This window comes from Panthera leo, chromosome D1, assembly GCF_018350215.1.
Source record: "Panthera leo isolate Ple1 chromosome D1, P.leo_Ple1_pat1.1, whole genome shotgun sequence".
In the NCBI taxonomy this organism is placed as follows: Eukaryota; Metazoa; Chordata; class Mammalia; order Carnivora; family Felidae; genus Panthera; species Panthera leo.
This window is the reverse complement of record NC_056688.1, coordinates 59,869,544-59,896,681: the sequence shown is the minus strand read 5'-3', so window position 1 is coordinate 59,896,681 and position 27,138 is coordinate 59,869,544. Positions and strand designations below refer to the sequence as shown.

Sequence of the window (27,138 nt, the reverse complement as noted above, 5' to 3'; positions counted from 1 at the left end):
CTGCCAGTCATGACAATCAAAAATGTCTCCGGGTACTGTGAAATGTTCCCTGGGGGATAAAATTGCCCACCAGCCGAGAACCACTGCTGTAAACACGACATTAAGTGAGATGGAGGTCTATAAGGTAAGGGGGCCACTGCATTCCAATGAGGATGGACTCTTAACATAGTCAGCCCCTACATGACTAAGCTATTGGGAAGAGGATAATGGCTTTAGCATATCAGGACAAACCTCGAGGTAGTTATTTTGGTGTGTGTGTGTGTACATGTGCTCTACACATCATTCTGTTACCTAGGCACACACGCTATCTAGGTAAGCTTGGCAGCATGGTGTTGGCCACCCAGAGTCACTACAGTCTGGGCAAAGTAAGCCAGGCTGGGCTGTATCCTTATCAGAGAGTGACCCTGTGTCCCAATCAATAGCCAAGGCAAGATATCAGGGTCCCTTACCCCTAAGGTTCAAGTACCTAAAAGTTAAAAGGCTTGTTCTACTTTCTCATTCCAAAAGAGAAAATGGGAAGAATCTCCAGGCCAAAGTGAGGACGAAGGTAATAGCAAGTACAGAGAGCTGTGGCTGTTAGAAGGCCACAGAATTTGGCAAGGAGAGCTTAGTACAGATAGTCTCCAAATGACTCACATGCCCAAATTCCAGGAGGATATGCAAGCAAGAGACAGTCTTCTAAAGTCATGAGCCTCTCATCACCCTAAGCCTGTCCATGAGGCCCCTAGAGAGATCAAAAACTACCTCTCTGGGCAAAATGACAGACAATACTACACAGCGTCAGAGAAGGCCAATCTCTGGTGTTTTCAGCACCAAATAGTCCTTCCTAAGACAAGTGTATAAGGTGATTAACTTTGTAGTCTCCAACCCTTTTAATGACATAACCTACCTGTATTTGGAGCATACATTGCCAACACAGGACTATCTATTTATAAATCAGGCTCATGTACTGACATTAGGTATACTGTAAAACATACACAAAAATTAAAGAATGAAATAAATACAATATGAGCATAAGCTACAGTATTCTCTTCTAGCACCTAGCTGATTATCTTATGAAGCTGGAAACCACTGGGTAAACAGTCAAACTCATACCAAACAGATGACCTGAACTTCACAGCTCTTCCCTGGATGCTGCCTCAGCTGTTGCTCTGAACTTAGCAGACCTGATCTACAATCAGTGTCTTGCACTATTTTGCTACTCATCTTTGGACATTGCTCTCAGACTTCCAGGTCTTTGCTATTTCCAGAAAAGCTCTTTTCCCTCTTTGTGGACTGCCAAACACCAACTAATCCTTAAAACCTAGCTCCAGCTCTTCATTGTGGAAATGCTTTGGAGCTCGTTTCTAAATCCTCTCTTCTAAAACCTTCAAAATATGAGTACTAGCACTCCCTTCTCTGCTTACTTAGCACTTTCTTTATTCAGACTTCTAACATGTATGTTATATTGTTATTATTAGTCACATGTGTCTCTTCTCCATTGTGCTATATATAAGCACTATAGTGGTAGGGAATATGTCTTTTCTATTTCTGTATTCCCCAATGCCTAACACAGGGCTAGATCATTCTAAATACTCTGTAAAGTTTACTGAATGGACAAGAGAATCAATATGAATGAATGAATTAATTAATTAATTAATTAACAAATGAAGGCAATCTGTAGGTCCTGGATCACTTGTAGCACATCCCATCAGGAGTTCCACTATGTTTTCCCACCAACAGCATCACTGCCCCCCACAGACTTCTCATGGAAGTAAAGGAGAGAATTTTTTTTTTAAGCACTTATACCTATCAGCAGAGACCTCTATAAATTGATGATCAGTTAGCTTCTCAGATAGTAAAGATCTATCCTGGCCTCCACACTATGCTTCATGGGAAAAGGCCTTTTTCCTTTGAGAAAGATTTGTATGTAAAATGCGTAAACTCTCCTACTTTAATTTAGAATAGCCACAAAAAATGAAGTCATTCAGGATTTCCAAATACCTGGCCATGTTAGAAGGCCGGATTTTAATTGTCGAATTTATCAGAAAAAGCACTAGATTTGAAGCTGGAAGACTTTGATTTCCATCCTATTGGCCATGGATCACCTTGGGTAAATCACTTAACCATTCTGAACCTCAATTTCCCCTTCTATAAAATTTCTTTCCAGTCATTCATAACATTTATTTTGTACTACTTTGTGCCAGGCACTGGAAACAGAGCAGTGATTGAGACAGATACCCAGGTAGCTTACCATCTAACAGTGTTGATCTCTTCAAGTTGTTGAATTAAATGAGTTCATATGTTTGAAAACACCTAGGATTTAATACAAACTCAGTAGTAATTTCTTCTTCATTCATATACATGAATGAAGAAATATACATTCATTCAACAAGCGATAGATATTGAAAACTGGTTAGAATCTGGGTGGATACACCTATAGGCTCACCAGAGGGAAGAAATGTGAGCAAAGACACGTTGTGGCCCATTGTCTCTCTAAGTGGTTTCCTTCTGGCTCTCACTAGCAGTTTGCCACCTGCACCTAGAGGGAGGCAGGGGTCTTAGTTTTCTGATGTGGTGTCAACCTCAACTCCTGAATCATCACTGTAAAGAGAATCTGGCACTTGGGCCAAGGCCTCATGTGACAGGCCCACTAGGCTACCCAGCACAAACCCGGTCTACACGGCTGCAGAGCAGTAAGAGAACCTAGGCTTTGGAATGTTGAATGAGCCAAACAACTTGTGTAAGATCTCACAATGGTAGAGCCAAGGACAAACTTCTGTCTTCCACATCCCTATGCTGGACCAGGACCTGTGCAAAGTGTTAAGATATAAAATCATATAAGGTAATGTCCTCAAGCAATCTGGTAGGAAAACAGGCAAGGGAATAGATGATTACAATTAGTGTACTAAATGCTGTGATGAGATAAGGGTAAGGAGATGTGGGAGCACAGAAAGCATCTAACCTAAACTATGGTCTCCAGGGAAGATTTCCTAAAGAAGGGTATACTTTGGGTGCTATATGTAAGTGATGAATCACTAAATTCTACTCCTGAAACCAATACTATACTATATGCTATCCATTAGCTAATTTGAATTTAAATAAAATCTTGAAATAAAAGAAAGAATGAAAAGAATATGGAAAATAAAGAGAATAAAAGGAGAAAATAAAAAGAAGACTTAAGGGGCGCCTGGGTGGCTTAGTAGGTTGAGCCGCCGACTCTGGCTCAGGTTATGATCTCGGGGTCCGTCCGTGAGTTCGAGCCCCGCGTCGGGCTCTGTGCTGACAGCTCAGAGCCTGGAGCCTGTTTCAGATTCTGTGTCTCCCTCTCTCTGACCCTCCCCCGTTCATGGTCTGTCTCTCTCTGTCTCAAAAATAAATAAACGTTAAAAAAAAAAAAAGAAGACTTAAACTGAGCGTTGTCAAATAGGATTTAATCAGATCAACAAGGGGGAGGGACAGAGAGAACAGTATCTATGAAAGCAACATGGGATGAAAGGAAACGACATATCCTCCCAACTGCAAATAAATTAGTGCAGCTATAGAGTAGATGTGATGAAGAGTGGTAGAAAAGAAGAAAATAAGTGGATCACAGAGATAAGCATGGGCCTGACACGCTAAACTAATCTAGCACAATGCCTGGTATATAGAAGGTATAATTCTTTTAAGTAATTTCTTCAAGTAATTCTTTTAAGTTTATGTATGTATTTTGAAGGAGGAAGCAGAGAGAGAAGGAGAGAGAATCTTAAGCAGGCTCCATGCTGTCAGTGTAGAGCCCAATGCATGGCTCAAATCCATAAACCATGAGATCATGACCTGAGCTGAAATCAAGAGTTGGACACTTAATCAACTGAGCCTCCTAGGCACCCTGATTATTTATTTATTTTTTTTTGTAATGAAGGCACGTTTACACAAATTGTAGGAGAAAACAGTACTTTTGGGGGCCAATACTACAGAGGTGAATAAGGCATGATGGAGAAACATGGCATTAAAATATAAAGAAACTCTCAGGATATAAAAGGTCACCAGGTTTTTATTTATATATACATATTGAACTTTTTCCCCCAACTGAAATAATTCAGTTGAGATTACAAATGGGCATTTAATTTCAGCATTTAACATCTCATTGATAAACACTAAAAAAAGTCAATGGCATTTTCTATAAAAAATTGTTTCATCAACAACTACTAAGCTTTCAAGTACCTCATTTTGTTAAGTCCCAAATGAGACAGCAGTTGTAACCTAAGCTTACTGCTAATTCTTCACAAACTCAAGTGTTACCTAATGAATAGAAAAGCCAGTATTTATCTCCTCCAAGTAACATAAGATTATCATATGTGATTACACAGGAATTTACTTGTAACATCTTTAGCAATACCTTTATTCGTCCAGGTTCCAATTAAGAATATTTCTTCCACCTAGAAATTTGGTGTTCTGGCATATTTGTTTCACTATTAAAAAAATAAAAATAAAAAATAGGAAGCCACTGAAAAATTTAAGCAGAGACCTGGTCAGATATTTACTTTAGAAAGATCCCTCTAGAACCAATTGAAGGACAAACTGCAGTAGAGCTAGACAGGCCAAGAAGTACAGTATGAAAGCATCCAAGCAAAATGATTAAGCTGAGGTTTCTGCTTCAGGCTAAGATGAAGTAACTACAATGGAATTTACCCTCTCTCCTGAAACAACCAAAGAGAAAAGACAAAATATATGAAACAATGGTTTTAAAGACACTGGACATCAGCCTATAATGGACATTGGTCCTTGAGAGATGGTAAACAAATGAGGCAGGTGATATACTTGTCCTAGTTATGGCTCTGAAAGAATTTCCAGGCCACAGTGCAGAGAGTAGAACCAAGATTTAGGAATAAATGGAAGTACACTAGTGTTAGGCTCTTACACTATATGTGACAAGGTGTAATAATAGCTCTTGAGAACCCTCATGCGCTGTTGGTGGGAATGTATATTGGTGCAGTCACTGTGGAATGCAGTATGGAAGATCCTCAAAAAATTAAAAATAAAATTACCATATGATCCAGTATTTCTACCGCTAGGTATTTATCCAAAGAAAGTGAAAACACTGGTGTGCCTGAGTGGCTCAGCTGGTTAAGTGTCCAACTATTGATTTCAGCTCAGGTCATGACCTCCCAGTTCACAAGATTGAGCCCCACGTCAGGCTCTGTGCTAACAGCACAGAGCCTGCTTGGGATTCTCTCCCTCTCTCTCTCTCTGCCTCTCCCCGCCTCCCTCATGCTCTCTCTCTCTCTCTCTCTCTCACTCTCTCTGTCTCTATTTCAAAATAAATAAATAAACATTAAAAAAATGAAAACACTAACTTGAAAAAATATATGCACCCCTGTTTATTACAGCATTATTTACAATAGCCAAGATATGAAAGCAACCTAAGTGTCCATTGATAGATGAATGGATAAAAAAGATGTGGTATATATACATTGAAATACTACTCAGCCACAAAGAGGAATGAGATCTTAACATGTGCAACAACACAGATGGACCTGGAGGGTATTATGCTAAGTGAAGGAAGTTCGAGAAAAATAAATACCATATGATTTAACTTAGATGTGGAATCTAAAAAAACAATATAAATGGACAAACAAACAAAGCAGAAACAGTCCCAGAGAACAATCTAGTGGTTGGTTGCCAGAGGAGAGGGGGCTAGAGAAAGAGCAAAATGGGTGAAGGGGAGTGGGATGGACAGGCTTCCAGTCATGAAATGAATAAGTCACAGTGATGAAAGGTACAGCATAGAGATATAATCAATGGTGTTGCAGATAGCATTGTGTGGTGACTGATAGTAGCTACAGTTATGGTGAGTAAAGCATAATATATAGAGTTGTTGAATCACTATGTCATACACCTGAAACTAATGAAATATTGTCAACTATATTTCAATAACAAATAAAATAATAACATCCCTAGAAAGAAGACTATGAAAGATTAAAGATGCATATTTTATCTCCTAAAGCAACCACTAAAATAACAAAACAGGGTTAAAACAACAAAAAAAAAGATCAAATGGAATTATAAAAAACTACTCATTAACCCAAAATAAGGTAGAAAAAAAAAGAAAAGAGAAGAAAATACAGTAGGGAAAAATATCAGAAAACAAATAGCAAGATAGTAGCCTCAAATCTACTCATATTAATATCCACATTAAATGTAAATGGTCTAAATACCCCAACTAAAAGGCAGCGATTATCAGATTGCCAAAAAATATAAGACCCAATCATAAACTGCCTATAACAAATGCATTTATGGAAACCAATTTGACAAGAAATCTCATATATTAAAAAAAAAAATGCATTTAGGGGCGCCTGGGTGGTTCAGTCAGGTAAGGGTCTGACTCGGTATCGGCTCAGGTCATGATCTCACAGTCTCATAGGTTCAAGCCCCACATCAGGCTCTGTGCTATCAGATTTTGATATAATTTTGATATTTTGATATAAATATAGCTTTATTTTGAGTATTATTAGTTTTGTGTATCTTTTTCCATGTATTTACTTTTAATATACTTGTGTTTTTATATTTAATGCATTTCTTTTTTCTTTTTTTAATGTTTTTTTGTTGTTGTTGAGAGAGAGAAAGCGAAAGAGAGAGAGAGAGCGCACATGCACAAGTTGGGGAAGGGCAGAATGAGAGAGAGACAAAGAATCCAAAGCAGGCTACAGGCTCTGAACTATCATCAGAGAGCCCAATGTGGGGCTTGAACCCATGAACCATGAGATCATGACCTGAGACGAAGCTGGATGCCCAACCAACTGAGCCACGCAGTCCCTCCTTTCTTTCTTTCTTTCTTTCTTTCTTTCTTTCTTTCTTTCTTTTTTTTGTTTTGTTTTTAAGTTTATTTACTTATTTTGGGAGAGACAGAGACAGGGTAAGTGAGGGAGGGGCAGAGACAGAGGGAGAGAGAGAGAGAGAGAGAAAGAGAGAGGATCCCAAGTAGCTCCTCACTGTCAGCACAGAGCCCAATGCAGGGCTCAAACTCACAAGCCATGAGATCATGACCTGAGCCAAAATCAAGTGTCAGATGCTTAACTGACTGAGTCATCCAGGCACCCCTTAAATAAATAAACTTTTAAATAAAAATAAACTGAGCCTGGGTGGCTCAGTCGGTTAAGCGTCCGACTTCAGCTCAGGTCATGATCTCACGGTTAGTGAGTTCAAGCCCCACATCACGGTCTATGCTGACAGCTCAGAGCCTGGAGCCCGCTTTGGATTCTGTGTCTCCCTCTCTCTGCCCCTTCCCCACTCACATTCTGTCTCTCTCTCTCAAAAATAAACAAACATTATAAATAAATAAATAAATAAATAATCCTAAATCTTTATGCACCTAGTAACATACCTTCAAAATACATGAAGCAAAAACTCACAGAACTAATTGCAAGAAAAAATAGGCAAATCCAATATTATAGTTGAAAATTTAAATACTCCCCCTCAATAACTGATGGAGCAACTAGGCAGAAAATCAGCAAAGATATAGTAGACATGAACCACACCATCAACCAACATGGCCTGATTGACATTTATTGAACACTCCACCCAACAACAGCCCAATGCACATGGAACATTTACCAAGATATATAATATTCAGAAATGTAATAAAATGTTTTAAAAAACTGTAAAGGATTCAAGCCATACAAAGTATGTTCTCAAACCACAATGGAATTAAACTGGAAATCAATAACAGAAAAATCTTTAGAAAATCCCCTAACATTTGAAAACTACATACCATGCTTCTAAAAAAAAAAAAAAAAAAAAAAAAAACTCATGAATCAAAGAAGATATCAAAAAGGAAATAGAAAGTAAATAGAATATTTGAGTTGAATAAAAATAAAAATAAAACATATCATCTAACATGGTGAAGAGCCAATACTAGATGGATATAAGATACAAGACAGATTTCAGAGGCATGAATTTCCAGGGCCAAAATAATTCCTCAAATTGGAATACATTATTGAGGGATATCAAGTTATTGAAGACTGTATCAGACCAAAAAAAAAAGAATAAGCATTTACCACCAGTTGTGCTTTCATTTTAGGTATTTTTACTCTGTCTATGCTACCTATAAATCAGTTAGCAAAAAGCAAAAAGCCACAACACACCAGAATTTGTGAAATGCTGCTAAAGCAGTACTTACAGGAAATTTATAGTACTAAATGCCAATATTAGAAAACAGGAAAGGTCTCAAGTCAATGACCTCAGTTTCCACCTTAACAAACTACAAAAGAACAAGTTAAACCCAAAGTAAGCAGAAGAAAGAAAATAATAAAGATCAAAGTAAAAATCAATGAAATAGCTAACAATAGAGAAAATCCTTGAAACCAAACACTGGTTCTTTGGGTATATCAATATATTAAAAGAATAATAAGAAAAGATTATGAATAAATGTATGCCTATAAATTTGACAATGTAATGAAATAGACAAATTGAAGACACAAACTACAAAAGCTCACTTAAGAAGTAAATAACCTAACAGTCCTATACCTATGAAAGAAATTGACACTGTCATTAAAAACCTTCCTACAAAGACAACACCAGGCTCATATGGCTTTACTAGTGAATTCTACCAAGTATTTAAGGAAAAATAATACCAATTATATATGAAGTCTTCTGAAAAATTGAAGACTACTTCCCAATTAATTTAATGAGGTCAGCATAATCCTGATACCAAAAACAAAGATATTACAAGAAAACTATAAACCAATATCCCTCATTAACAAAGGTATAAAAATATGAAACAAAATTTTAACAAATAGAATCCAACCATATAGTAAAAGGATGATGACCAAGTGGGGTTTATCCCAAGGATGCAGGGTTAACATTCAAAAATTAATCAATGTAATTCACCATCTTAGCAAACAAAAACAGAAAAACCAGGCAATCATCTCAATAGACACAGAAAACTCATTTGATAAAAATCCAATATCCGGGGCGCCTGGGTGGCTCAGTCAGTTAAGCGGCCGACTTCGGCTCAGGTCATGATCTCGCTGTCCGTGAGTTCGAGCCCCGCGTCGGGCTCTGTGCTGACAGCTCGGAGCCTGGAGCCTGTTTCGGATTCTGTGTCTCCCTCTCTCTGACCCTCCCCTGTTCATGCTCTGTCTCTCCCTCTCTCAAAAATAAATAAAACGTTAAAAAAAATTTTTTTAAATCCAATATCCATTCCTGATAAAAAATTTCTCAGCAAATTAGTAATAGCTTCCTCAATCTGATAAAAGGGAAAAAAAGCCCACAGCTATGTTTATATTTAATGATGAAAGACTGGATTCTTTCCTCCTTAAGATCAGAACCAAGGCAATGATGCCTACTCTTACCACTTCTCCCAACACTGTACTGGAGATACTAACCAGGGCAATCAGACAAGAAGAAGACTTTTTTAAAGGCATCCAGATTGGAAAAGAAAACAACAAAATTTTCTTTACTAGAAGACTTGATTACCTCAGTTGAAACTCTGATGGCATCTCACAAATAAGTGAGTTTAGAAAGGTTGCAGAATACAAGACCAATATATAAAAATCAATTATATATCTATATATAAACAACAATCAGGAATTAAATACCATTTACGTGGTCAACTTTTTTATATATTTTACCACAATTTTAAAAGTACTATTTATAATACCATCAAAATCTATGAAATACTTAGAGATAAATCTGACAAAAGGTATGAAAGAAAGACCTGTACACTGAAAACTACAAAATACATATCCTAACTAAATGGGGAGATATACTTTATACATCGATCAGAAAACTCAATATTGTCAAGATGTCAGTTCTCTCAAACTGAGCTATAGATTCAATACAATGCTAGTCAAAATCCTAGTAGGCTTTTTTTATAGAAATTGACAAGTTGATTCGAGATCAAACAGCCAGGACAACTTGAAAAAAGAAAACAAAGTTGGAGAGCTAACACTATCTGACTAAAAGAGTTATTATAAGACTATTGTAATCAAAATTGCATGGTTTTGACATAAGGACAGGCAAATAGATCAGTGGATCAGAATACAAAGACCAGAAATAAACCCATACTTATATGGACAACTGTTTTTTAACAAAAGACCAGGCAATGCGGTGGGAGAAAGGACAGAATTTTCAACAAATGGTTCTAGAAACAACTGAGACGCCCAGAAGCACAAAGAAGGACTTGGGACTTCTTTGTTAACACTAACATCCGCAAATTAATACAGAACAGATTAGAGGCCTAAATGTAAAACCTGCAACTATAAAACTTCTAGAGGAAAACATGGGAGAAAATGCTTGTGTGACCTTGGGTTAGGCAAATATTTCTTACATATGACACCAAAGGCATAATTCTTAAAAGCATAAATTGAAACACTGGACCTCAGAAAAATTAAAACTTACTGTTCTTCAAAAGATACTATTAAAAGAATGATAAGCCACAGACTGGGAGAAAATCTTTGCAAAGCATATATCTCATAAAGGATAGCCATCTGAATACATGTGTCAAAACTTTAAAAAATTGTACACTTTAAATATTTACACCTTGTATTATCAGTTACAACTCAATAAATCTTTCAAAAAGATGAAGTTGAGCTAAGGCAGTATCATAGGAGATGCATATAAAATATATATAAGAGAGATAGAATCCTCAGGACTTGGTAACAGAAATAGGTGAGAGATGCTCCTTTATTAAATGGGGATACAAGTAAGAACGTTTACCCTCAAGCAGCTATTTAATATAAATAGAAAATGCCTGTGATAAGTTTTAAATCACTGCATTGATGCTAATTGTTTTTTGTTATTGGAGAAAAAGTATCTAAAAGAATCCAAGAGAAATAAAAAGCCAGTTGTATCTTTCTCCCCCAAAATGTAGCAACAATGGCTGAGGCAGTTAACTAAATGACTTGAAGATTCACTTAGCAAAGTAATTTTTATAGAGCTAAAGGAACAGAAGAAACATATGTCTCACTGGGTTTATGTAAAAGCAAAAAGGGGATGCCAACTTTTTTATACTGATATGACTTCTGAAATGGTTTAGACAGAAGTCCAATGCCACTTGCCCCTGCTGTGCTATATCAACAGAGAAAGGCCAGTTCTGCTGGGTTTCTCTCTAAAAGCCTCCTGGTTTGCCAGTACTGCTCCACTGCCTCCTGTGAAAAATCCCATCCTGCAAAGAATAGCACAGACAGAACTGGAGATCTGTGAGTTTATTATTTCTAAATTATTCTTTGGAATTATTTCCAAATCATTTCCAGTAGAAAGTAAACATTTTCTCAAGACAAAGTTCAGAGTCACACTAGAATACCAAGTACTTTTGCTTTTAGCTGGAATCATTTTAGTTAGAATCAAAATTGATAGTTTAATATGTCTTTGATCTATACAAATGGAGAACGAAATTGTTCTTTAAGTTTGGCAGATAGCATCTTTTAAAATCTCATGTCCAGGAAAGGGGAGAAAAAATAGACATGATGTACTTTGTTTAGAAGAATGGAAGCCATGCTTTAGAAGAGAGTCCTCTTAGGTCAGTCCTCCCAGCACCCCTTCTAAGGACACTGTTACTATTTCCCCTAGCTCAAATATGCAAACAATTCTATTTCTCAAAGATTCTACAAAATCTACCTGGCATCCCTTCCTTTAAAAAAACTACCACTCCCCCTACCTCACAGGGCCTTAGAGGGACTGGAAATTGCTGCCCCCTCCCCCACAGTCTAAGCTCTCACTACCACTACCTTACATAATAAGTCTGTGATACAAACTATGCCAATCTGATTTTCCCTCCACCATATCTCACTGTTGAGCAAAGATACTTAGATGAAAAATGAACGAAGTGGAGACATCCAAGAGTAGCCAATTACAAAAGGCCAATCCCCTAGACCCTGCTGCTGGGATCCCTGGAGTTCCCCTTGTTCTTGATCCTTCCTCAGCCCTGTTTGTTCAGCTCCTTCTTATTTAATTTTGTACAACAAAGAATTTGGTGGTCTTTGTCTTCAAAGACCCTTCAAATTTGGTGTCAATTTGGTGTCAATTTCCCTGGTGATAGGAATATCTTTGTTATTCATGGTGGGGCTCCTTGGATCACACTTGAGTTTGAGCTAATGAGATGACTCTGGATGGGGACTAGTTGCCAGAAAGACCAACCAGCTGACTAGAGGATTGGGGCTTTGGGCCAGGAGATATCAGCCCAACCATCAGAAAGGAACAGGGGGGGGGCGCCTGGGTGGCGCAGTCGGTTAAGCGTCCGACTTCAGCCAGGTCACGATCTCACGGTCCGTGAGTTCGAGCCCCGCGTCAGACTCTGGGCTGATGGCTCAGAGCCTGGAGCCTGTTTCCGATTCTGTGTCTCCCTCTCTCTCTGCCCCTCCCCCGTTCATGCTCTGTCTCTCTCTGTCCCAAAAATAAATAAAAAAAAAAAAAAAAAAAAAAAAAAAGAAAGGAACAGGGGGGCTGGAGATGAAGAGCCGTCATGCAGCCAGTGATTCAATCAATCATGCCCATGTAATCGGACCTCAATAAAATCTCTGGATCCTGAGGCTCAGATGAGCTTTCTGGTTAGCAAACACATCCATGATTAATATGCTAGGGAGGATGATATGTCCTGATTCCAGGGGCAGAAGACACAGAAGTCCCAAATTCAGGACCCTCCCAGACCTCACCCTATTGGTCTCTTCTTTTGGCTGGTCCTAACTTTTATCCATTCTAATAAAATTGTAATCAGAAGTACAGCACTTTCCTGAGTTCTGTGAGTCATGCAGTAAATTACCAAACCTGAGGGGATAGTGGGAACTGTGATTTGTAGCCAGTCGGTCAGAGCAGAGGTGGCTGGGAACACCCAGGGTTTATGGCTGGTTGGTATCTAAAGTGAGAGCAGTCTTACTGAGGACTATGCTCTTAATTTGTGAAGTCTGTACTAACTCTGGTTAGAAAGAAGTGCATTACATTATTTCATCAAACACTCTCTGCCTCATTTTCCTCATCTGTAAATGCAGACCATCATAGTATTTATACTTCAAAGGGTTTTTGTGAGAAATGAATTAACATATATAAATCATTCAGAACAGTGGCTAGCACATATCAAATATCATGTAAATATCAGAGTAGTTTCTTAGTTGTTGCTGTTTTTATTATTGAAGTCCAGAACTGGCTAATGTAGCAATTATCAGGCTTTTCTGTTAAAATCTAAACAACAGGAAGGAAAGACTGGCTTTCAGTATCAGTCAGAAAATGTTAACAACTAATCACATAGATGGTACTGACATTAGTCAGCTAATGTTCTGAACACAAATGAACACTGCTGATATCTATATCATCTAGCAAAACTCAGACCAGCCACTTTGAGTGACTGCCAGAGTATTACATGCTTTTTGTAGCTCTGGAAATCATCACTCCAGAGATTAGGGGCCTTGCTCTAATTAATGAAGCAAATTGTTGGGAGGAACAGTACCCATGAAGATTCTTACTTTTAGCTTGTCAAACCACCAGGCATGACACATAGTGAGAAAACCCTAAAATGATACATACATGTCACTTCTCAGCTTAGCTGTGAGCTACATCACAGTGCACTGGAATATCCCTTGCTCACCAGTAATGGGGACCAACTCCTCAAAACTCATTCCATTGTCTTCCATCTTCCTGTCATTTAGAACACACTTGGAAGTGTTCCAAATAGTTGCTCAGTCCAGGAATAAAGTTCTTACCAGAAAACTGTCTTGGCTACTTTTTAGTATTATGATTTACTCCTGTTTCTGCCCTCTCTTGGTCACTTTCCCTTCCCAGCTACTTGTGTATGAGCTTTGAGAAGGCCAGGAATGCTCTCCCTGCCATCTTTCATTCCAAGTTCCCACTTATGAAACCCACTCTTAAAACCCAGGCGCCATGTCCTTATGTTGTTACAGAAAAAGAAGAAAACTAAAATTAAACAGTACTAGTAGAAGATTTTTCCTGGCAGTGCCAGTATAATTCCAAAGATCACTTCATTGCTTGATTTTTCATCAGTAAACAGCCTGAGTTGCTCAGGAGCTATTAAACAAAGCCCCCACAAGGAACTCAGCTTTTAAAGATTTCCAGAAAGCCGTCTGTAAAGCTAACTTAAGCTTCTTCTAGATTGATAAAAACACAGAGTTAATAAGAAGTATCAGCCTGTCCATGCCAGAAATAGGACTAGAATCCAGGTCTTCTTGCTTTTTTTTTTTTTTTTTAAGTTTATTTATTTATCTTGAGAGAGACAGAGTCAGCTCAAGTGGGGTAGGGGCAAAGAGAGAGGGAGAGAGAGAAAATCCCAAGCAGATTCTACACTGTCCGAGCATAGCCCGATGTGGGGCTCTAACCCACGAAGCTGTGAGATTATGACCTGAGCTGAAACCAAGAGTCAGAAGCTTAACTGACTGAGCCACCCAGGCACCCCCAGGTCTTCTTGTTTTAAATTTAGTGTTCTCAACCTACCTTATAGATAATCCCTTCCAGATCTAAAATTCTATAATCCTAGGTAAGATTAAAACAAAAATAAAAACTGTCTCATTCCTACCCAAACTGGTTTTTCTCTACCACCAGACCAGCGCTTTCAACCCAGATGGCATGGAAAAGCCTTGATCCAGTGAGCAGAAGGTCCAGGTCTGAGTCCTAGCTTTACAATGTACTAAATGCATGACAATGAACAAGTAACTTTATAAATCTAGGCCTAAGGCTCCTCATCTGCAAAGGAAGGGCCCTGATGGTCACTTATGTTTAACCCTTCTTAGCATCAAGACCTATCTTATGAGACCCTGCAAAGAGACCGCTTTCAATCCTGTTAGTATCAAAGGACACTCTAGCCACAGATAGAGATGGAGAGGACGCAAAAACCCTGTTTTTCCCTTCCTTGTCAAGCTTCACACTATTAGATATGCTCTTTCACTCACAGCTCTGAAGCAAATGTTTCAGGAAAAAAAAATCGTAGTCCTGGTTTAACAATTTTATACATGAAAAATAACTAAAGTGTTTATTTAATAAGTTCAACATGAGTTAGCAGAGTGATGTGAGTGCTGAAGGCTCCAGTATCAAATCAGACTGCATTAGCTGATGTGCAGAGTCCAGAACTAAGAAACTGGCGATCCTGTTCAACTCTGTGCTGGTCAAACCATTCCTGCGGGTCTGTGTCTGACTCTAAGAACTATGATCTAAGAAAGATATTAACAGAAATGTTCACAGGCAGGAGACCAAGAGGAGGAAGAGGCTGAGAAAACATGTTTTCTTCAAAGAACCTGGCTATTTAACCTGGAAAAGAAAAGACTCAGGGGAGATTCCATCTTACTTCCACCCAATCTTTGAATCATCTAGGACTCAGCAGAGCTGAGACCAAGTAGAGACTGATAGAAGGAAGGGGCTGCCTCAAAAGGCCAGTAAGCTCCCTACCTCTGGAGAAGCAGCAGAGACTGTGGTAGGTAGGAAGGAGACAGGTGGGGATAGAATAGAACCATTTAGAATTCTAATGAAGAGCAGCTCCAACTCTATTTGAAGCATCTTCCCCCTTTCCCAACATGGTGACTAGATTCAGTCTTAATCAGTGACTGTATGTAGAACCATTTTAATAATTTGCTCTTTACAAAGCACTTTATACTCATGTACTTTTAAGGCCAAGTTGCTGCCCATCTTCTTCTGTCTTCTCTAAATCTTCCAGCAACTAGGATTGATAACCAAGCTGCCTATTACCTTCTGAAGACTTCCATGCCTTCCACAGGTCCTCCACACTGATGAGCTTATCCTCACCATGGAAGGTGCTGTGTTTCACTGTCGGATCATGGTAATTGAGGTCTTCCCTCAGGAACTGCAAGGAAAAAGCACACAAGTCACAAGGGATACCTAGGGTCAGCCCACCGAGATCTCCACACAGGCTATCTAACTTTCCATAGCACATTCCATCCACCCAATGTATAAGTGTACCACATCACTCTTATGTCCTTCCATGTGCATATGTCCTAGCTGCCAACTAGACTACCTCTTCTTCTTTGTTGTATGTTTCACTTGAAAAAAAAAAAAAAAAGAATAAGCAATTTCTTCCTCGTATTTTTTTAATTATGGAAAGATAATAAATGATAGTTAACTGGAATTCAATACACTAGAAAAAGGAAGAAGGATAGGGAAAAAGAATTAACAATTTTTTGATCACCTGTTTATATACTAAGCAATATTCCAAGAACTTCTACAATATTTTCTCATCTAATCCCCACAACCAATGAATTATCACACCTATTTTACAAACGAGAACAGAACTACGCTAAGATAATGCAACTTGCCCCCAAATCACATTAAATTTAGAGAGGCTTAATTACTTGCTATGATGGTTTTAAAATATGTCCACAATTCTATGATAATCCTCCCACAAAAGGAGAATTCCCCTCCCCTGGAATATAGGCTGACATTTGTGACTCATCTTCTAACAAACAGTTGGCAGCAGTGATGTCGAGTGGCTTCCAAGGGTAGGTTAGAAAAGGCAATACAGATTTCACCTGGCCTTCTCCATTTTGGGACACATGCCTTGAGAGCTCTGAGCCAACATACATGAAGCCTGGCTACCCCCAAAGCCACCATTATGGCTAGAACATATGGAAAGACTACATAGAAATATAGACAGATATCTGAGCAGCCCAGCTATTTGTCTCCCCAGCCCAGGACTCAGACAAGTGACTGAGACTTCAGGTGATTCCAGCCCCCAGTTTTTGAGTCACTGCATCTGATGCCAAGTGGACACAGATGAGCTGTCCCTACTGAGCGATGCCCAGATTGCAGATAAATAACAAAATAAATGTTGCTGTTTGAAGCCACCGAGTTTTGGGGAAGTTCGTTATACAGCATTAGATAACTCAAACATTTGCTCAAGTGATGAATTTGTATTCCAACCCAAGATATCTGACTTTACAGTCCAAATTTTCCCCCAGCACTATATACGCTGTCCTTTAAATTACTGGTATTTCTTTTCATAATATACACCCTTATAAGAAGAAAAGCCAAACAAATCAAAGCTTTTAGAAATTTAACTGGTAATTAACTTCACAGATACTCATTCAGCCAGATTCTTAACCTCATTAGTATGTACAAGATTGAACACTTGATCCCGGTTTTCCCTAGAGCCTCAAACATCAAAGAAATATGCAATTTTGATCACTATGTTTTTAAAACATAGTTTAGTAGGATTGTCAGGAAATGTCTCTTATCCTTCTTTTCTTACCCTTTGTGTCTAGGAAAGGGTCTGACCCAGCGTAACATCAGTAAATGTTACTATCTAAACAAACAGACTACTGACAGATTACCTAGACCCATAATCAAGAGGTGATTTCCTCCCCCTGGGTTTTGGGGATATTAAGACATCTAAGACTTAATGACTCAGGAGAGAAGTTTGAAGCAAGTCCACACTGGAGCACTCTCAACCGAGTCAGAATATAGCCTGCTGGGCACAAGGAACTTGACAGTGCCCACAACTATAACATGGCACCATCCAATACAACTTTCTGCAATGATGGAAATGTTCAATATCTGTCCTGTCCAAACAGTCCCCACTAGGCACATGTGGCCACTGGGCACTCATAATGTGGCTAGTGTGACAAACACACACACACACACACACACACACACACACACACACACCCTGAGATTAAAAAAAAAAAAATTAATGCAGAGCTAAATGACCACATGTGGCTAATGGCCACCTATTGGGGCGCAGCTCTAACCCATTCTTCTACCTGTGGTTTGGGTGTGGCCTGGCTACACTCCCACAGAGGCTGGAGTGGTGTTAGGAAGTCAAGACGTCTCGTGAGATGAGGAGATAAAGGCAGTGCTCACATGCACAGGCTAGACAGCCCTTCGTGCCCTCCAGCCTCAACTAAATTCAGTTGACAACAAGGGTTAGGTTCTCCAGCTCCCCAACCTCTTATTTGTAATTGGTGAGAAAATTTATTTTTTAATAAGGATTATGCAAGTGACATGGTGAAAAGCCCAGAGCAAAAAGATTTTGTTGATTCTTAGAAAAACTAAACTGATTAAAGTATTTTTTATGGTTTTTTAATAGTCAGCCTTTTAAGGCACCTGACCTTTGATTCATTATATGCTGTAAATTGCGAATTTTTAAAAAAAAAAAAAATTTTTTTTTAACGTTTATTTATTTTTGAGACAGAGAGAGACACAGCATGAACGGGGGAGGGGCAGAGAGAGAGGGAGACACAGAATCGGAAGCAGGCTCCAGGCTCCGAGCCATCAGCCCAGAGCCTGACGCGGGGCTCGAACTCGCGGACCGCGAGATCGTGACCTGAGCTGAAGTCGGACGCTCAACTGACTGAGCCACCCAGGCGCCCCTGTAAATTGTGAATTTTAACAATTTTTCCCAAGTTGCCACGCTGTTATCCCAACCCCATTCATTAAATTATCTTTTATTCATTTTTAAAAATGCTATTTAGTAATAATTAAGTCCTTATATATAGTTGAGTATATTTCCAGGCTCTGCATTCTTCTGCACTAAATGATATTTCTTTTTTTTAACTAGTTTTTTTCAGTCTATTTATTTTATTTTTGAGAGATAGAGAGAACACAGGTGTGGGAGGGGCAGAGAGAGTGACAGGAGACACAGAATCCAAAGCAGGCTCTAGGTTCTGAGCTGTCTGTGCAGAGCCCAACTCGGGTCTCAAACCCACCAACTATGAGATCATGACCTGAGCTGATGTCAGATACTTAACCGACTGAGTCACTCAGGCACCTCAATCATATTTCTATTTTTGTGCTAGCCCTTGACTATCTTATTATACTTTTTGTTTTATTTTGTACTTTAATAGTAATTTCTAATGCCTGGACCCCCTGTTTCCCATGGCTCTTATGTTTCAGAATACTTCTTGTCAATCTCAGCTGTTTATTTTTCAAAATTAATTTTAGAACAATTCTATTAACTTATTAAGAGTCTTCTCTCACTGGAGGCGAGAGTGATGAGATCACTAGGCCTTAAACAACAGACACTGGGACATCTCAGGGGGACACAGTCACAAGTAGTCAGACAGCCAGTCTGGGGACAGAAATTCATTAATTCACTTAGTCAACAAACATAAGATTTCTAAGTACCAGGCATAGTTCCAGGCACTAGAAATTCAGTGAGTAGTAAACAAAACAGATACAGATCTTTATCCTCACTGAGCTAATATCCTCTTTGGGTGAGAGAAACAGTAATTCCTATAAAGCAGGAAAGAGGAATATGGAATGACAAGAGTACTGGTATTGGTGGCTTGTCATTTTAGAGGAGTCAAGGAAGGTTTCATTAAGGAGGTACATGTACCTGAAGGAGATGTTGGAGAAAGGCAAGCAGAATAACTGGGACAAGAGTATCTCAAGAATAGGAATGGCAAATGCAAAGGCCCTGAAGCAAGAACATGCTCGGCTTGTTCAAGGAACAGTGAGGAGGCCAGTGTGGCTGAGAGAAATGAGAGAGGTGGTGACTAGTGATAGACAAATCCAGGGAAGAAATCAGGGGTCCAGATCATAAACACCCTTGTAGGCCATTATATGGGCTTGGATTTCAACTCTGAGAAGGAAGCTGTTAGGGGACTTTGAACAGAGATGCGACATGATCACATTTGCATCTCTTAAAGGATTGCTCCAAATGCTGTGCTAGAGAGCAGACTATAGGAAGGCAAGGGCAGGGAAACCAGTCAGGTGGCTACTGCAAAAACCTAACTTGAAACGAGGTAGTAATGTGGGTATAATGAAAAGTTGTCAAGTTTCGCACATATTTTAAAGAAATCAAATCTGTAATCCTCAGATTACAGATACAGGTATACCCTGTGTTGGTCCTCCAAGGTTCTAATCCAGACCCTCCTAATCTAAGACTACAGAAACACACATCATGTGCATGCCTTAGGAGTAGAAATGCCAAAATATCCAAAGAAGGGGATTTTCTGCCATTCCCAGCTAACTCTAGGAAACCACCGGATGACACATACCAGCTGCTTATTGGGAACCAATAAGAAATAGACTGCTTTTTATAGCCAAGTCTGATCACTGAGGTATATGGAGAACAGAGAAGCTCATGGGAAGAAAGTGTAAGGGGAAGCTGCACGTACAGGGCTCATGTACAGGCTCTATTCATGCCACAAACCATGCAAAGAAGGAATGGGGTCGGAAAACAAGACCAGCAAGAAGAGGTGCCAAATGAGGACTATGCGCTGACAGAAGTTCTGCCTGAAGGAAGGGCCTGATGCTGAGTGGAACAATCAGGCCTCAAGAGTAGGAAAGGCAGGGGTGCCTGCACGGCTCAGTCAGTTGAGCTTCTGACTCCTTACTTTGGCTCAGGCCATGATCCCACAGTCATGGGATTGAGCCCAGCGTCAGGCTCCACGTTGAGCTTGGAGCCTACTTGAGATTCTCAATCTCTCTCTCTCTCTCTCTCTCTCTCTCTCTCTCTCTCCCTCTGCCCCTTTCCCACTCTCACACACACTCTCTAAAACAAGCAGAAAAGAGTAGCTAAGGCAGTATACTATAAAGAGGAAGAGTTCACAACCTATAGAAACAGACCCCTTACTTCCTGTGTGACTTTCGGGCAAGGTATTTCGCCTGTTTGAGCCTGTTTCCCACTCAGAACGAGTGAGGACTAGGCCTCCCTCTCATCTGAGTGTGACAAGTTGTAAATGAGACATGCTTGCAGAAGTCCATAAGCTGCCTATGCACCTGTCTTTCAGTGGCCCACAGAGTATCTTCTAAACTGAACCTATATTTAAAAACTAAATTTCACACCAAGAAAGTTCAGCTTTTCAGTCTACCTTAAAAAAAAAAAATATAAAGATCTAGAAACACCTGAGTTCCTAGATTTTAAGGGCTTAAGGACTGTAATTTGACTGGAAGAGAAAAGGTGGCTTAGGGACCTGTCATAAACTGGTGTCCGCATAGCAAGCACATCATTTTTATGTAGGTTGTCCATTACAAATTAACTTCAAAATGCAACATTTTATGAAGATGTTGTTATTCACATTTTACTTAAAGCTAAGAAAAAATCAACTGTCCACATCAAAGGACATTATGTGCGTGTTGTCATTTGGGGCAGCGTGGAGATGGGGGAGTTGGTGCTGAGGGAGGTCATGAGGGCCTCAACCCCCACCCCCAGGGCACCACTCCTGGGTTTGCACACTGACCTGGCAACAGTGTGTGAGAGCTGAGCATCAGCTGCCTCCTTCTGAAGAGGCAAGTACTCTCTAGTGTGAGAGCAGAGAGCTTGTGATTCCTGATGCACACAAAAGCACTCTCTGTAAATTGTAGAGCACAACTCAAATGTTAGTTATTGTTATTGGCAGGAGGGTGAGATAAGGATACGGAAAGTAAGAGAAAAAGCTTCTTCGTCAAAGGTGATGCTTCTGTGCTGTGTATACCCTTACCAGTGTTATTATGTGTCTATCCCCCTGCCAAACCATCTATGCTTTGATGAAGGTCCCAGTTATCCAGCCATAAACATAGCAAGCAAGAATGCTGTACTGAACTAAAACTCCAATGCCCACCGCAGTTGGGGTAGGCACTGCCACAGATTACTCTGCACACCACCCCACAGCCAACTAATAGCTGAAGTCTGGTTTAAAAGGAAGTTTAAGAGCAATGAAAAGCAAAAACAAAACCAAGCCAAGAGGCAACTTTTGATTCCCACAACAAAGATTTACTATTTCTGACTCAGAACAAGCAGCTCTTCTCTCAGGAAGGCCTAAGAAGGCTCCCTACAAGTCTTGCCTTAGCATGGGGATGCAGCATTGGCCAGAGCTACAGCTCAGGAGCAATCTGAAGAGCAGGGAGCAGCTGTCACTAAGTATATTTAGCTCTGAGCTCAGAAAAGTGATCTCTGTGGCGGTGGCACAAAGAATGCAACCCCATCCCCACCCCAAGTGAAGCAGGAGTAAAGAGATGTGGGTGAGAGTGGACAGGAGGGGAAACGTCTCTGTAGAATTCCCAACAAAACAGGCCCAGCCAGCTTCATCAGTGAGTAGAAGTCACTGATGTAAAGCTAGAAGCAGAGCAGGGCATCTCTGGGCACAGGGGTCCAGGCAGGTCTCCCGGGTATTTCCTTACAACCAATTACTCCTTCCTCCCATTTCCAACTTCATTTCCGACTGTTCACCTTCCACATCTCCCAGACCAAACCTCACCACCTCTACTCTCACTCACCACTCCCCACACGCAATATTTAGAACACTCAAGACACATGCCCCAGATCTAAGATGCTTCCCAACTCTCGTTCATCTCTTCAATGTCCACCAAGGACCCACATTTTAGCTACAATAGCTCTAAATGCCATTTGTACAAAGTGCTGGGACTTGGATGTCTCATAGATGAAGTATCTGTCCCCAGTGAGATCAGAAGCTATTGCCGAGGGCAGGGAGATGAGAGTCATTTCTCACACACCTTTGTACATCTAGTCTCACTTCTGCCAGTCCATCCACCATATTAGTCACCAGAATGACCTTTGTAAAGTACAAATCCATAAAGTATACCAACTTTAAAACTACTTAAAATTTTAACTTAAAAACTACTTAAAATTTCATGGCTCCCCGTTACCTACAGAATAAAGCCCCAGCTTCTTGGCCTCACATTCAAGGCTTTTTACAATCTAGTCATAGACTAGCTTCCCAGGCAGCCTCCTGGCCATTTTCCCTCCCTACCAGGCACCTACACTTCAGACAAGGAGTCAAGAAACTATGGCCATGGACCAAATCCAGCTTGCTGCTTCTTTTTATAAATAAAGCTTTACTGAAACATAGCTACAGTCATTTATTTATGTACTGCCTATAGCTGTTTTCATGTTACAAAGGCAGAGCTGAGTTGCTGTGACAGAGACTGTATGGCCAACAAAGCCTAAAATATTGACTGTATGGCCCTTTATAGAAAATGTTTGCCAACATTTGCTCTAGATACATCCAGCTACTACAGGCTCCTTGAATAAACCATACTCAGTATAACTCTAAGCCTTTACACAAGGTGCTCCATTTAAAATATTTTCTCCCTGTCTTTATCTGCTAAAGAAAAAGTCACTGCCTCTGTGAAGTTTTCCAGACCTCACCCAAGCAAGTTAATTGCTCTACTCTCTTTGTTCTCTTAGTTCTCAGGGTATATATCTATGGCAGTACTTATCCCATTACACTATAATTACTATTTAATTACCCTCCTCCTTGCTATCCCTAAGCAACTCAAATATAGAAACTATGTTTTATTTGTCATTTATCTCTAACCAATGTCTTACACATTCTCTGGAACACCTAAACAAATAATTAATTTAGCTTCATAAGCCCACCTCCAAGCATGGGGCCTGGCACACAGCAGGGTATGTGGCTATTAAATAACTGAATGAGGAGCATCTGGCTGGCTCAGTCAGAGGAGCATGCGACTCTTGGTCTCAGGATTGTGAGTTTGAGCCCGATACTGGGTGTAGAGATTACTTAAAAATAAAATCTTGGGGCACCTAGGTGGCTTAGTTGGTTTAAGCGCTCAGGTCATGATCTCGGTTCATGGGTTCGAGCCCCACATTAGGTTCTGTGCTCACAGCTCAGAGCCTGCAGCCTGCTTCAGATCCTGTGTCTCCTTCTCTCTCTGCCCCTCCCCAACTCATGCTCTGTCTTCTTTCTCTCTCAAAAGTAAATATTTATAAATAACATAACATAACATAACATAACATAACATAACATAACATAACATAACACAACACAACATAACATAACATCTTTAGGGGCACCTGAGTGGCTCAGTCGATCAAGTGTCCGAATCTTGGTTTTGGCTCAGGTCATGATCTCGTGGTTTGTGGGTTCAAGCCCTATGCTGGGCTCCACAGCTAGCAGTGTGGATCTTGCTTGCGTTTCTGTCTCTCACTCTCTCTCTGCCCTCCCCCACTTGCACTGTCTCCATCTCTCTCAAAATAAATAAATAAACTTTAAAAAATAAAATAAAAACTTAAAAAAATAATAAGTGAATAAATGTCTCTCACCCTACAACACCCAGCAGGGTGCTTAGCTTACCATAACTAGTCAATGTGTCTTTTGTCCCCTACACAAAAGAAAGAAAAAGGTCCCCCAATTGTCAGCCAATCTAAAATACAGATATTCAGCTAGGGGCCAGGGGGTTACTTACATTGGCTTGGATTCACTGTAGGACGATGGTTCAGAGCTTTATTCTAGAGCCAGATTGCCTGGGTTTTGAATCCCAGTTCTATCACTTTGAGTGTATCATGCACATCATTTGTAAAATAGGGGCAACAGTAGTACAAAACTTCATAATACCCTCATGTTGAGGGTATTACAAATGAATTGATTCACATATCAAACTCAGAACAGTGCCTGGCACAAAATATGCTCTTCTATGTGTGAATGAAGCTCTCTCTTAAATATGAATATATTTAACATATTGTAAAAGGAATATAAAGATACTAAGAATGTGCAACCCCGGAGCCCACTATTACAGTGATGCTGATCTCTCACATGTAATGGACATCCCAGAAGGAGGTAAAAGATAGATATTTCCTAAGTGCTTGCTATATAAAGGCCATGTGCCAAGAGATCAGCAATAGAGATAATTGAGACGCAGCACTTGTAATCGACTGACCTTGAAGGTCTTTTCTGTCCTATTCTATGATTCTTATTTTGAAAGCATTAATTCCAATTAAAATTAAAATTAAAATTTCACAACGATATGCAAGACCCACCTGCCTCCTTTGCCACATCAACTGCCACTTCCTGCCATCTCCAGTGATAACAAATTACTCAAAATTCTCTGAAAGTTACCAGGCTCTTCACCAGTCTAACGTCTTTGCATATGCTATTTCCTTACCTAAACACTCTCTTTCTTCTCCCAGTTGTTCCAGTCATCTCTCCAGACCCAAATTACATGTCAGCAACTTTACGTGTGGATATAACTAACAGGCCTGCCTCTTCTGTGACTCCATCACAGCATTCACTCATCCCACTGTAGTATTCTCATCTGTTGACATATTCTTACCTACATCTACCACGAGAGGAACTTCTTTCAAGGCAGCAACGATGCTTTTCCTTTTACTCCTATATATGCAGCACCCAGCACCCAGCACCCAACACATATGCAGGTACAGAGAATCCCTCTGAGTTTGAGTCCTTGTCATGGAATCATCATCCTTGATGTCCTCAGACCATGACACTGGGCACATGACAGAGATCAAATCCTAAAGGTAGCATCTCAAGTTGTAGCCTTCTAGGTACCTGGCCAGAATGGCAAAGACTGGGAGACTTTTGGGACCAAAGTATACAAGCTAGCCAAGAACTACTCGCTGGGGAATCTTTGTCTTATGAAAGGAGGACAGAAATAGGTCACTAATTTAAAAATACTTCCCCAGAGAAAAGGGATCATCTTCTTAATTGAGGTCAATACTGCCATATTTTCAGAGAATGAATACACAGCCCCAGACAGAATACATTATGGGTATGCATGTTTTTGAAAATTGATGAATTAGAGGGGACTTCTGGCTTGACAGTATGAGAAGCTCCATGGACCCACTATCCAGTGAAACAGTGAAAATTATTTTTTTAAAGCACTGTTTAAAGTCTCTGGGAATAGTCCTAAGAGCATACAGCAAATGAAGAAACATTTGCTCAAGAACATCTACTAAAACTCAGTAAGAACTGTGAGAGTCTATAGTACCTGAATTAACACCTGCTCCCTCTCTCCCTCCCCACTTCCAAATTGGTAAAACAGGAACTCCACTCCAGACTAGAGCAGCCAAGAACAGGGTTCTCTGTTCCCCAGGCTCCTAACTGGAAGGCTATCTGCCTGACAGAAGGCATATCAGCATATTTCATCCTGCCTCCAGTTACCTGTTGTTAAGGCTATGTTCTAGGTGAGTCCAACTAAGAAGTGGGCCCCCCTTCTTCCACCCAGGCCCACTCATGAAGCAGGGACTTCACCTTGGATGCAGAGTCACTGAGGATGCTGGGGCCCTGGCTTATAAGACAGCAATTATCCTCTGGGAGAGGCAAGCCAAGCCAGCCTGAAGCTACTGCCACACCTCCGCTGAGCGCTCAGCTCCTAAAGTCGATGTATCACTCAAAGAGAAGCACATCATTATCCCCACCTCCAGCTCTAGAATCATGGCTCAGAGATTTTGCCTGGGTGGGGAGCAGGCTTACACAGAGTTTCAAACCTCTTCCCAAAGGAAATTATTTTGTTTGCAACAGAATGTGAAGGAGTTCAAGACCAAGAGCATTCTCAAACACAGTGAAAGCTGTGGTAAAAAGGCATTTGAGAGGAGATGGGTGGATGATTAGAGATAGAAGCTAACTGTAGGCTGGAGAATTTGCTGGTGGGAACTGGGGAGAGGGCTAGGAAGAGCCCTCCTGGGGTAAGAACAAATCTCAAACACTTATCTCAGGAACTATCCTTTCAGAGGAGTCCCAATATGATTGGATCAGAGCAAATTTATGCCCAGAGCATTGCTGAAAACAACAGAGTAATCAGATGACAACTAATGGAACTTAACACCTGAATGTGGCCAGAAAAAGACAGAGTCAATGAGAGCCCTACCCAAACCACTGTCATCCAAAGGTGACCATGGCCATATCTAAAGCTCTGAGGAGCAACATGAGAGGCTTCACACAGTATAGGGGAGTAGGGAGTGAGGGTGGTAATGGACCACTAAAATGATCTTGCCAGCCACCAAACAAATAAACAAGCAAATAATGACAAGGCCCAGAGGGGGTTGGACCAATACCCAGAGTCGCTACAATATATCACAGAAACATCCAGTTTCCAACAAAAATATATGAGACATACAAAGTAATAGGCAAGTATGACACCAGAAAAAAACACAAGCAAAGAAAACTGTGAGAGCAACCAAATTTCAGATTTAGCAGAAGAAGTCTTCAAAGAAGCCATTATAAACATGTTCAAATACTAAAGGAATGTGTGATGACAATGTTACACCAAATAAAGAATATCAATAAATATAAACTACAAAAGAGAACCAAATGGATGTTGTGAAGTTGAAAAGTACAATAACTAAAATGAAAATTTCAGGAGAGGGGGCTCAACAGGAGATCTGAACCAGCAAAAGACAGAATTGGCAAATTTGAAGAGAGATTGAAAGAGATTATATAATCCAAAAAACAAAGAGAAAAAAGAATGAAGAAAAACAAACCATCTCAGAGAAACGTGGTACACCATTAAACTCATATGCATAATGGG

At 40.0% G+C, this 27,138-nt stretch overlaps 1 protein-coding gene across 11 annotated transcripts in view; it reads right to left on the bottom strand.

Moving 5' to 3' along the window:
- The window catches only part of STIM1 (stromal interaction molecule 1), a 183,547-nt gene that overhangs the window by 37,426 nt on the left and 118,983 nt on the right, over nt 1–27,138 (bottom strand). For all 11 annotated transcript variants that reach the window (XM_042905870.1, XM_042905872.1, XM_042905861.1 and 8 more), the window contains one exon: nt 15,643–15,757. In XM_042905870.1, coding sequence (XP_042761804.1) covers nt 15,643–15,757 — 115 coding nt within the window. The remainder of the gene's footprint in view (nt 1–15,642; nt 15,758–27,138) is intronic.